Here is a 13074-nt window from a genome sequence, read left to right as displayed (position 1 = left end):
TTCTATAGGCAAGCAAAACTGTACTACACAATATATAAGTGGGAAAGGGGTTCTACTAAACGTCCAAATAAGGCAAGTATTTAAAACAATGAAATGATTTTAAAAAATTAACCATTCCTTAAGAGAATTCAACACTACAAGGTAAACGCTCTCTCTGAGTGTATCCATACAACCGAGGCAGTGTTTCTTCTGAAAGCATCGAGAAGTGTGGTAAGGCTCACTAACAGACACAGCGCCTTCAAGGCCCCATTCACAGCTGCTTTCTTCAGATTAAAAAAAATCACAAAGGGCACAGTTAAGGGTTATCAAAAACTGAATCTGCTACTCTATGACAACAGCTGTCCATGCTTAATACTTAGTGGTTTATTGGGCCAAATTATATTTTTCCAGGGAGGGAAAAAATAAGATAAGCCACTGTAAAATATTTAGTTTGAAATATATGCTAATACTTCTCAGAAAAATCAAAACTCATGGGGGAAAAGGGTTACTCATTGCGAGGAGTAGGAAGCAAACCACTAGAATGACCGAACATTTTCAGAGAACAAGCGCCACACAGGACATGTGTGACATTCCGTCCTGCAATACACAGCGATGCAAACCCCTACTCCAGCCAGTCGACTTCATCGAACTCAGAGTCATCTTCCGAATCACTGTACTCCACAGCAATGCGCCGAGACAGGATGGTGGCCACATCATTTTCAATCCGCTCATGCTTAGCTTCCTGCTCACGCTGCTCTTCTACTTTTCGTAACTGAATACCTGATACGACAAAGCCAAACTGATCATTAGAACCAGATACAACCCTCACGGACTAAAACTGAAGGCGCACGAGAAACACTATGGCACTAATATCCTGTAAATCAGATCCTGAACCCCAGCTTTTCCTGGGGGGCCTGTATTTACCCACCATGCTCTGCTGTACCTCATGCTCATCTGTGACCGGATGACACACTTCCACCACCTCTAGGGGCAAATGAACCCTGAATATATCTTCTGCGGTCTTACTGTCCCTTGTACTTGAAGGAAAAGCACTACCATTTGCTATCCTCTTGACTCCTGCTTAGGAAATGTTGAATTAAGAAGTGAATTAACATGACCTTCCTTGTCTCTAAGTAAAGAACCTTTAATCCTTTAGAAGCACCTGGCAAAACAATTGCCATTACATCCCAAATAAACAGCTTCCGCACTGGAAACACCATCTTAAGGAGGCTGATCATATACAGAGTGAGAACTTTTATTAAATGTTCTCTATCACAGAAGTCCAATGCCTTACAGCTTCTTCTTTTCTGTTTCAGTCAGTCTCATGTAGCCCATGGACTAACCATAGCACAGGACTAACCACAGCCAAGAATGACCCAGAACGTGTGATGCCCCTCATTTCTCCAGCCACTATGCTGTCTTACATGGCACTGGGGATCAAGCCCAGGGCTCTGTGCACACTAGGCAAGAGCTCTACAACTGAACTACAACCCAACCACAATGCGTTCCTTTTCTCATTAAGAAACCCTACTAAAGATGAAAATAAAATAGTTAAATGTTATTATGTTTTTTTCCTGAAAGCCATTTGAAATACAAGTTCTAATATCTCTGTTTCTTAAATACCGTTTGTATAAAAACTAAAAGTTTAGAATTGAGGGACACAGTATTGTCCTAAGTATTTAGGAGATTTCCAATGTCACTGTAACGGTGCTTTCCATGGTTCGGAGAAAATTACCTTTGCGTATTGCTTCCAGCAGTACACTCCTTGCGTCACTGATTACAGGCAGGGTGGATGGATGACGCTTTGGCTCAGAAGCAGGTATAACTTGCGATGGAGGAGATGGGGGCATTAATGGGACATGGGGACCTGGGGCAGTAGATGGAGTTGGATGTAGCCCAGAGGGAGGGTGAGCAAGAGCTGCAACTGTGACAGGTGATGAGGGCCGAATGCCTGGTGGCGGTAGAGGAGGCGGAGGTGGCGGTGGGGGCAGCCCCTGCACTTCCCCTTGTGGGAGAGGATGGACTGGCACAGTCTCGCACACGGGGGCAGCTCTAGCTACTGGTGGAGAAGGCTGCACTAGAGGAGGAGCAATTGGAGGAGGAGCTGGGTGAAGCACGCCAGGGGCGATCTGAAGGGGGGCGGGAGGGGGTGGCACAGCTGGAGCCTGCAGAGCAGTGCTTGGGGGTGGAGGTGGGGGAGGTACTGGTGGGGGAGGAGTTGAGGTCATGGAAGCTCGCAATGAAGAAGTGGACAGGGCAGACGGGAGAGGTGGCGGAGGGGGCGGCGGAGTGGGGCTCACAAACACAGGGGCTCTGCCTGCAGCCGGCGACTGGGGGCGGTTTTCTAGCAAGCCTGTAGCAGAGCTGAAATGATCAAGAGATGCCAAAAGTTACTAAACAGGAGACTACAAAGATAATAACTACAGAAACTATATATAAATGTCTGCCAGCAGCTACATCAATAGACACATTAACATGTTCCTATAGAAATTATAAATTCTTTAACATTATTTCAAAAGAACGAGAACTAAACGTGTACAGGAAAACTAATGGGTAGTGCTTTGGTTTATAATAATCCAACTTTCTGAACAGTCTCAACTTTGTGTGCAACTTTCACATCCACTCAAGAGTTCTATGCCTGCTTTATTTAGTGTTCAGTTCCGCACTGTGACAGGAGTCTACGATGATGCTACACGCACCACACTGCAGTATCTGTTCTCACACTTACAGCACCGCTTGGCCAATACGGTGATGATGCATTTATACTGAGGCTGTTGCGGCTCACTGGATGTCATTTCACTGAAGTCAACGCCAGCTCATTAAAAACCACAACAGGAAATTTACAGCCCTTTTCCTTCCTATGACTGGCATACCAAATTAAGTCAGTGATATGAGGATTTTGTGGTTTGTTCTATTTTAAACTAATAATGGGAAAGCTGAGCTGTATTTTTCTATTAGAAAACTTTAACATGCCTATGTTGAAAATGTCTAAGTAAAAGTTCAAAATAGCTATACTGAAATATTGCTACAAGAAACTGCCTACTCTCTTTGCAGTTACTAAAATATTTCTTTTAATGTAAACTAACATCTTTGGCCTCCATATTTTAGACCCTTACCACATTGCAAACATTCATTTTTCTTAATAAACTGTATAAGGTAATGCTAGTTAACACAGCTGTAATGACATGAAAACACAAATCTTTGAAGCAATTAGCAGGAGGGAAGTCCTAGTTCTTACTCCAAATGACTTGACAGATTTTATTGATCCCTCCTGGAAGGCATCACCCTCCCTGTGGAGTGGGTGGGGAATGGGATGGGGGAAGGAGCCTGATCTAATCAGAGGAAAGCAATACATTTTACAGGTCAAAGGCTCCTTGTTTTGTGAATCAAGTTTTGTTTCACATGGTTATTTATGGTCATTCCCTGGATGCTTGCACACAACGATGGCAGACTAGAACTCTTGTGATAGAAACTACTTGTTCAGAGAGCCCCACATGCTCAGCGTTGATCCTGTAAAGAAGGCGGCCACTGGTTCCTAAGAAAAAGCCTTATGAGGCTGTCCCACACACCTGATACAGGTGGGTATTGGTTTTGCATCTCCTGCTCCATGCATCGGTGGGGGTGGAGGTGGCTCATGTGGTCTGACTAAGACCCTCTCCTCAGCTCTGGTCAGAAGTTCACTCATCTGACTAAACGGCAAGGCAGAGAGTGAGTAAGAGCCATCCATATGATCCACATATGTCTGTGGCCTGAAAGAAAGAGACAGAAATAGTGTACCTATTAGAGAAATGAAATATTACATAGTTATTTTTTGAGTGCCAATAGTTTATTTCTTTGTGAATTATTTTTAACCAATGACTGAGAAGTAAAATATAAAAACTGGAATTTATTACCACTTGGACATTTTTTTTTCTTAAACTAATGGCTTCCAAGGGTTTTTTAACAAGAGAAAGAAACATGAGATTTAGATAAAATTTTAGCTGAGCATGTGAAGAGCTGTTATTTACCAACTGTAGTGCATTCTGGGAACAAAGCTGGATTAACAGATGTGTAGAACATGTCACAAATTACTTACACTGGTAAACAGGCTAGACTAGCACCTATGTTTACCTGTAGCAGCATGTGTAGCTACAGATTTTTGTTTTTTAATTTTCATTCTTTCAATAATATAGCTAAGTAGTACCTCTCAGACGTACATCTGTCTTAAAATAGGCCCTATATTTCAGTTACGCCTCCAATACTTCCTATGTGTTATTCAAAAGAAGATGTGAAGCTCATTTCCAGTAAGCAGGTATGAAAATACATACATAATTTTCCCACAGAAACTTGAAAGCATGTGTCTGTCGTGGTAGCGTGTTACTTAGAAAGAACCCCTGGCCACTGAGAAACAGGACCTAGTGCACATGTCTGTAAGAGAAGGTGGGTAATTCCGTCTGATACATCTCAACGTGGGGACTTGGGAAGAACGCAACGGAACCTCTCATCTCTAGTTTCATATGCGACAAACCAATACTTCAAAAATATTCTAGACACACTCTACTATGTCGTTCAACATAGTCTGCCTGAAATATTGTGGGGAGATAGGTCTTCAGAGAAAATCTAAAACAAATCATTTCTTCAAACATTTCTTTCTACAAGCGGCAACACAAAGATCAAATATGGAAATGACCTGCTAAAGGAGGTTGGATTTTTAGCAGGTTAGGTGGTTAGGGCCTTACAATTCCACAGCTTGGGAGCCAAGACTTACAAGTACATAGAGATATTATAAGAAAATCCAGTGTTTAGCATTCATTCAAAAACAAAATAAAAGAAACCTTGTTTCAAAATGAGAGGCTGGGCCATTAGCAACTTCAATATGCTTATGTAAGAGGTCGACATCGTCTTCAGCCAGCTCTGGACCCTGGGCCAGCTTCTGCCATTCTCTCCGCCTGTCGTGAGGGGCTCTTGGCACTTTTTCTGGTTCATGGGGACGGTCTAGGTTTTTCTGCTATAGCAGAAGTAATGACACAAAGCCAAGTGGTGAAATGTTAAATACTTAAACAGAGGCTATAATAGTCAAAATAAATCAGTGTTTACAAGGCAATGTCATCATGATCTAGCAAACACAGAACCATTGTATATGCACATTCCGAGTTAAAGCTGACCAGAGTTCGCTGTAACCCAGTTCTCACCATGGTTTTATAACTCATTTCCAAACTGCGGGGTTAGACACAAAACAGTGTGCCTAGACTTAGGGCAGAAAATTCTTTGGATGCAGACAAGTCACTAACCCTTACTGCCACACCTAAGTCTCACAGTTTTACCATGGTCAGAACCATCTAAACCCTAGTCAAATAACTAGGACACTCCATTTTCCATATGGGAAATGGCTAAACATTACTGCCAGGGGAGATAGCATAGGAAGGCCCGGAGAAGGAGCAACAAATACCAAAGGGACAAAGGGACAAAGCAGGCGACATATACGAATGGAGCCTGTCAGGCAGAAGGGGCATGCCCTGAATTACATAGACATGGCCTCTAAGGAATTCCACTTCAAAGTTTCAAAATCATTGTGCTCAGCGAACAAAACCTGTGTTCAGGAACATTTGCTTCAGGCTCCAGTCTGCAAACTCCAGCTAGAACACTAGGGCACTGTCCAGCACATAAGAATGTAACAAGAAGGCATTACAGGGACTGAGGGAGGACACACACAGGCACGATGAGACAGCCTGTCCCTCTACTGTGCCAAAGCACAATTTGTTCCTTCCTCCCATATATTTAAAAATCGTTCATATGAAATAAAGCAAATTCAGGAGCATTTTATCAGAAAGTAGAAAATGACAGTACAACAGACTGGAACAGGAATTTAGTGAGAATACAGCAGCCTGTTGAAAACAGCTAGGATACATGGTATTGCAAACACCATTGGATTAATTTACCGCCTTTACTCCACACCTACACAATATCCCTTTGTGATCTCTGTAGTTAAGGACCTGAATGCATGGGGCCCAATGAAACAAGCCTGTCAAAGTGTAGGTTAACCAAGTTTCCAGTGTGCAACAACACATGAATACATAAATGTAACTCCAAGCTTTTGAACCTCTGTAATACCTTCTGCTTTCTCTTTTCCTTCCTCTTATCCTCCGTATCTTGCAACATCTTTTCTTTCCACAGATCAAAGAAATACGAAGGATTGGTATAAAATTTCAGCCCTTCCTTCCCATCGTCCCTGAAATACAGAACACCCAATGCCATGTATTAGGTGACACATAGGAACAATCAGACCAACCTACCACTCAAGTGTGCTTCCCCTACATACAGCATAGCATGTGTGACAGTACTGTCTCCCACGCAAGGTGCATGTCAGGGCCTTGGCACTCAAGGCAAGAGGCAGAAGGCCACGAGTTCAAGGTCACTGTGGATTTAATAAGGCGATCATGTCTCAAAATGAATAAATAAAATAAAGCTAAAATAAAGCACTGTAGGAATACATTTTTTGTTATATAAGTCAGAAATGAAACTACGGAACATGAAGAGGCAGAGCTTTAGAGAGTTGATACTAATAGTTTACGGTACCGCTGTTCAACATCAAGGCCCACTTCTGCTGACTATGAAATTTCCTAAGTCCTTTGAGAAAAGTCAATAATTACAAATACTTCTGCTGAAAACCCAAGTCTGGAAAGCAGAAGCTCTTAAAACAGGGAACTGTTACTGTTTCTACCATGTCCTAACAAAGTTAGCATCTTACTAAACCCAACAGGTGTTTCGTAATGCTCAGTCCAACATTAACACTTATGTACATGTGCCAACATGCCCACAGAGCTCTAGCTTCCAATGACAATTCAGGGATCATCTTTTTCAGGGTATGTGTTGTAGCTCTCAAACTGCCTAGTTAACAAATCCTGTGAAAGAATTCCCAAGAAACACCAATTTCAGACTCCACAGAAGGAAGCAGTGGAAAGTATTAAAAAACTATGTATTTGTTATTCAGAAAGCGAAGATATATAAAGAATGCAACAATGATGTCTGTTAGTATTGTGGACTTTTTAAGCTTCATTTTCCTGATTAAATCTTAAAATTAAATTAGAAACATAATAACAACTTCCTTGACACAATTCCACGGTAATCGCTTTGCTAGCGGATTATCATAATAATTACTTGAACAGGTCCTGTCTTTTGTATATCAGAGCTTGTGATGTTCATCTAAGAAATAAATAAATAAATAAATGTTTTCTGAAAGTAATAGGTAGGAAGGTGGTTCTGTTGGCTAGAAGCAAGTGAGATTAGACCTGTGTGTGAATCATGCATTTAAATCTGAAGTATGAGAGAGACAATTCATTATTTTGCTGACCTGTAAGGAGTGAGGATATTGAGAGGTGGAGGTTGCTCACAGACGTCATATGTCTCCTGCAATGGGATAGGCAGAGTCTTGCGGTCGAAAAGCTGCTGGTCTTGAATTGTAGAACTTCGGAAAGCTTTTCTCATTGTTATATCTTGCAAAGACACTAAAGCAAAACAATCACCAATTCATTTTATTTTCCTCCAAAATAACTCAGCTGAATGACGCATGGCACATTTATAAACACCAGAGCATAATTTAGAGGGAAAAGGCGAAGGGTTAGCAGGCGTTACACGAGTTAAGTACTGTGGTGATGGATCCTGTCACTAATTTTTCTTTTCAGTCAACCTTTTCAATTCAGGGAACCAGAATTGCTTGTCCATTTTTAAATACAAACAGCCAAAGCTAGAAAATACACAACAGGCTCAACAAACGAGGCTAAGCAGGCCACAATAACAGACCGAGAGCTGGTTTTGAGGCTGATTCAGAGCCTGAGGACAAATGCCCAAAGCCATTTTGGTAAAGAATATAAAAAGAATGAAAATACTATGTCCTTCTCCAGCTCCAACTCTTCTCTGCCACATCTTACTGATAAACACTCTTCCACTTGACATTATCTTATATTACCTTAATAGTATTATACACACAGTAAGTATATTAGCTCAATACGCTTATAAACAAAATTGAAATATAATTGTATACATTTCTTTAACATTTTTACACATTTTCTTAATTACTTGGCAATTTCATGGTAGCTACCACTTAAAGATAATTGAAAATACTTTTATCATACTCTGTAGCTTAATTATATGTTCATAATGTTATTTTCTTTGAGTTCCCACTGAATTTCAAAGCCCAGATTGAATCACAAATCTCCATACAACAATTCCAATTATTCACACTGAAAACAGTTAAGTGTCAGCTCTTAGATTCAGAATTCTACATTGTTCACATATTTTAAAAGAACAATAGAAAAAATAAAGGAAGCTATGTATAGTTCTGACACGCCACACCTTTGCTCATTTGCTGGTACAAGTACTTTTACTTAATGATGGTGTTAAGACATTGATTAGCATTTAACAGTATGAGAGTAACCAGAATGCTATATATACATGCATCAAACTGTCAAAGAAGAAAATAAATTCTGTATTTAAAAAGTAATAGCATTTTTAAATTAAATGTTAATTTTTGTTATATATGAAAGTAGAATTTATATAGGAATTATTACATGGCACACATTTGTAATTAAATATTTAAAAAGAAAATGTTGATGCAAATTATATTTGAAAGTATGTATGGCTATAATGTATTTCTCAACAATAACAATTAGATATATTTTAAGAATTTCATGAAATGTGATTAATGTACACAAATATGCTTCAAAGGGAAGCTCTAAGAAAGTCAACCTACATGCAAAACACAGACGATTTGGATCTAGCTGTGGTGATATCTCGTTATACTCTAACAAATAAAGCTCGCCTGAAGATCAGAGGGCAGAGATAGCCACTAGTTAACCATAGAGGTCTGGAGGTCTGTACAGACAGACAGGAAGTGGTGTGGTTGAGCAGAGGGAGGAGACAGGAAGCTGAGGAGGTAAACGTGGCTTGCTCCTCCATGTCTCTGATCTTTCAGCTTTCACACCCTAATATCTGACTCTGAGTTTTTTATTATTAAGACCGATTAGAACTTATGCTATGCCCAGAATATAGGAACACTCCTAACTCCACAAAAAAAGGTAATCCAATTTTAAAATCAAGTATAGAAGGAAAAAAACACAGGCGCAAAGAACTGAATGGATATTTCTCCAAGAGAATGCACATAGAGTTCCAGCTCAATATCACCAGTCATCAGGGAAACAGAAACAGATCTTAAGAACAGAGTGGAAGACACTGGTCACAAGAGACCACGCTATGTCATTCTCTCATGACATATCCAGAGCAGGAAAACGCACGGACAGTCTATCAGCGGCAAGACAGGCGGGGCGGAAGGACTATAGAGTGGGCCTCTGTGAGTGCTGAGAAACGATACGTACGTTAAAAAGACCTCGCTGAACTGTATCACAATTTTAATAAATGATGTACATTAAGAGTAATAAATACTCATTAAATTATGCGAAAGGGAGTTGCTCAATCGAGGTATTATTCATCCTAACATTCTACTCTTTGCTTTAAAAATATTATTTAATATTTTCATTGTTTAAATTTATACCCATAACTTCAATTTATACTAAAAATGTTATTCAGCAAAAAATTTGTTGAGTATATTATGAAAAATTCACATGACTTACAGTATATTAAGTGAAAATTATATTCTCAGTTTCATGGATTAAAAAAACAAAAAGCAAAGCAATCCAGCCAGTGGTGGTGCACACCTTTAGTCCCAGCACTCAAGAGGCAGAGAGGCAAGTGCATCTCTACGAGTTTAAGGCCAGCGTGGTCTACAGAATGAGTGCCAGACAATCAGGTCCACACAGAGAAACGCTGTCTCAAAAACAAAAACAAACAACAACAACAAAAGCAAAGGAACTTGTGAATTATCAGTGTTTCAGAGCTTCGAGGCATTTAAAAAATTAGCATGAAAGGTATCTACAGAAGCATGAAGTGTGTTATTACCACTAAAATTTCTACCATTAACAAATAAACAAATAGCAATGTGTTTTTTTTTTTTTTAATAAAACCTTGTTTCTGTTTTATTCTTGACATAGAACAGTTTGGGGAATGTTCATTTAAAGAAGACAGTGGAATTAAATATCAAGTCACAGTTTAGGAATATATACCAAAAGAGACAGTAAAAGAAGTTATATCTAACCCTTAAAATTTCAGATCAGCTTCTCAGACAAAATACACACAAAAAGGAGGTGAGAGAGAACCGAAGAAAGTCTGATCAGAGAATCTTCATGATAAAAAACTAAGACATCAACAGTAAACCCCGAAAAGAAAGTGGAAAATGGAAGGCATGTTACAGGTAACACACTGACTTCTTCCCAATGGACTCAGGAGCAGACTAGCATCGTCACACTTCATACTGTTGCTAACAGCTTTTCCTGTGTTAACACCATGTAAAGGAAAACACAGAGAGTGAACTTACATTCCTCTTCTTTAGGGTCAAGCTGTGTGACACTAACAGACAAGCGGTCCACACGCTCTTGCAATGAGTTAACTCTGAAGGAAAAGCTATGCGCTTCATTGAATAATTCTCCAAATATGTCTTCGGCATACTTACCTAAGCAAAAATGAGAACACCATAAATGTAACACAACTGTGACCACGCATTCACATCAAGCAGTTTAGCAGCTACAAGTGCTGTCCTGTTACACAAGGCATTTTTTATCGGGGACTGCCTTTAAAGCTAACCCAATGTTACTCAGAAATGCGGGGTGACCGGCACGACGGAATGACTCTAAACCCTGCCTTCCTACATTCTGCTTTAACTTCCAGATGAGGTCAGGGAAGACTGTTATGTAAAAACACATACAAACAACATATCTTTTCACTCCATAATCAGCATCTATACACAGACTCTGCTAGCACTGGATTTTAAGCCGGAGAGAAGAATACAAGACTAATTACTGTCTCAGGAGATTTTTTTTCCTTCTATTTTAATTTCTTTTAAAAATCATCAAAAGGCTAAAATTCTTCAACTTCTCTAGTCATATATATCTTTACTACAAAAAACTAGAAGTCAAAGATAACAAGAAATCCTCTGAAGTTCACAAATCTTAAATAGAGGATGATAATTAAACAAATATGAAAATCAATTTAAAACGCAGAGTAGGCTCAAATCTTTCATTCACAGTGAGTCACTGATAATCAGTTTCCTCAACTGTCAAATAAGAATAACATATAATAAATGAAATATATTACATATAACTATATGTATATATAAATATAAGTAAATATAAAAATTAAACAACAACAATAAAAAGTTTCAAGAAAAGAAGACACAGGCAAGAAAATAAGACACAGTGACAGGACATCTTATTCTAACAGCCTTGAGCAGAGGAAAGCATCTAACTGTGGCGTGGGACAGTGTTCAAGGCTTTCCCGAACAGTTTCCTGGCAGGTAAGAGAAAATTACAAATGGGATACAAATACAAACATTAGGGACAGAGATGGAAAGTCTACGCCATCTCTAAGAGAGTAGTTCAAAACAAGGATCTTGTTACAAAAGTTTACACATGCTTGAAATTATAAGCAGGCTTTTAGATGCTGCGCTGGCTAGTGTTATGTTAGCTTGATACAAGCTAGTCATTTGTAAAGAGGGAGCCTCAATTACAAAACTGCCCCCACCAGACTGGCCTGTGGAGCGCCTTTTTGACTGGTGATTAATATGGGAGGCTCACACTGTGGCTGGTGCCACCCTTGGGCTCTAGGAAAGCAGGCTCAGCAAGGATTGGGGAGCCAGTCTCCTGCGCCCTGTGCTGATATCAATTCCTGCCTCCTGGTTCTTGCCGAGTGATGGATGGCGTGTGATATCCAGAGTTGCAAGTTGCAATGAACCTTTTCTTCTCCAAAATTGCTTATGACCATGGTGTTTCATCACAGCTACAGAAAACCCAACTAGGACAGAGTGTCCGCAGCTTTTCAACAGCTTCAAAGGGCCCACGACGCTCTCCCGCACTTGTTTAAATGCCGTTGACACTTCAGTTGGTAGTGCCCCCCCCCCGTTCTGTTTATACTCCTCACATCTCCCATCTACCTCCTTTTCCCTCCTCAGAGAGGAAGTTTCAGAGTGAACGTGATGTGTACATACATGGAGTTCAACCATGCTTCCATCAGACCACTTATTCCCCACAATGCCATCGTTCACTAGGAAACGAAGCATCGAGCCTCTCTCATCCAACACTGTCCCCAGTCAGCCTCCACCAGTCGCCCATGTCAAGTCACTTAGACTCCCCCAGGGACAGTGACTCCTGCCTCTAGTCCTCTCCTTTTCTAAGTATTTCATTCTTTAAAGGCCCATTCAATCCATGTTTCACTGGGGAGGCTGCCCGCCTTACATCGTAACCCACCATGATTACCCGTTAAAACTACTTCCTGCGATCCACAGCCCACTGGAACGTTAATTAAAAGCCTTCATTCTATCCAGAATGGTTTCTATACTTACCATACCTGAGGTTCTCCCACTAAATGAGATGTTACAGTAATGTTAAAATGAAACATCCCTCCTAAATCACAAGAACGTTTTCTTAACACTCAAAGGAAATTCTGGTTTGCAACATTTAAACGCTGATAAATGCTTACTCAGGCTACTCAGCTGTCTAATTATATTTGCCAGGGAAATGTTGGTTACGCATTCCAGTTCATTCTTGATGCCCCTGGGCAGTGCTGTATGGCACAGGTGCCTAGGGTCAATGTTTCTTTTCACCAATGGCATCTTGAGATCAACGGCTGTACCAGCTCACCTGTGAGAAACACAAAGAGAAAATTGTGTTATTTAGCTGCAAGCAACACAGTGACACATTTAAGAGTGAAGGTACACACTGAACTAGGGCAACAAAATCAGAGCCACCTGACCCAAAGAAGCCAAAGGCATCTTTGTAATCATCAGAACACAAACACACAGCATCCTTTCAAATTTCCAGTGCCATACCACTGTTATACTGACCATGTGCAGAGATTTGTACTGTGGAATCGGTGTAAGAGGTCCTTGCTAAGGAAGTCTGAAGACACTGAGCAAGCAGCATCAAATTTGTTTTTCTACGTATGCCAGCTATGGCCAACAGCTCACCACCCGAAATCTCATCTAACCTACCAAATCTTTAATTATCACAAAGT

At 40.2% G+C, this 13074-nt stretch overlaps 1 protein-coding gene across 1 annotated transcript; it reads right to left on the bottom strand.

The window, feature by feature from the left end:
* Nucleotides 1–601: 601 nt before the first annotated feature.
* Nucleotides 602–12707, bottom strand: Wasf1 (WASP family member 1). The gene is made up of 8 exons (XM_051175563.1): nt 12541–12707; nt 10385–10519; nt 7310–7463; nt 6070–6187; nt 4794–4966; nt 3549–3728; nt 1715–2343; nt 602–759 (listed from the first exon to the last, which is right to left on the bottom strand). Exons 1-8 carry the CDS (start codon nt 12671–12673, stop codon nt 602–604), a joined length of 1680 nt encoding a protein of 559 aa, XP_051031520.1. The 5' UTR covers nt 12674–12707.
* Between the last annotated feature and the right edge of the window lie 367 nt (nt 12708–13074).

This window comes from Phodopus roborovskii, unplaced genomic scaffold (genome assembly GCF_943737965.1).
Source record: "Phodopus roborovskii unplaced genomic scaffold, PHOROB, whole genome shotgun sequence".
Taxonomy (NCBI): Eukaryota; Metazoa; Chordata; class Mammalia; order Rodentia; family Cricetidae; genus Phodopus; species Phodopus roborovskii.
This window is presented reverse-complemented; position numbering and strand designations above follow the sequence as displayed.

What these genes read in the sequence shown, in the direction of transcription:
- Wasf1 (XM_051175563.1), bottom strand. Translation starts at nt 12,673, where the DNA reads ATGCCATTGGTGAAAAGAAACATTGACCCTAGGCACCTGTGCCATACA. An exon ending in TAGACAGCTGAGTAGCCTGA is followed by an intron (nt 10,520 to 12,540) that starts GTAAGCATTTAT and finishes ATTTTTGCTTAG; the next exon opens with GTAAGTATGCCGAAGACATA. An exon ending in CCAATACCCACCTGTATCAG is followed by an intron (nt 2,344 to 3,548) that starts GTGTGTGGGACA and finishes TGATCATTTCAG; the next exon opens with CTCTGCTACAGGCTTGCTAG.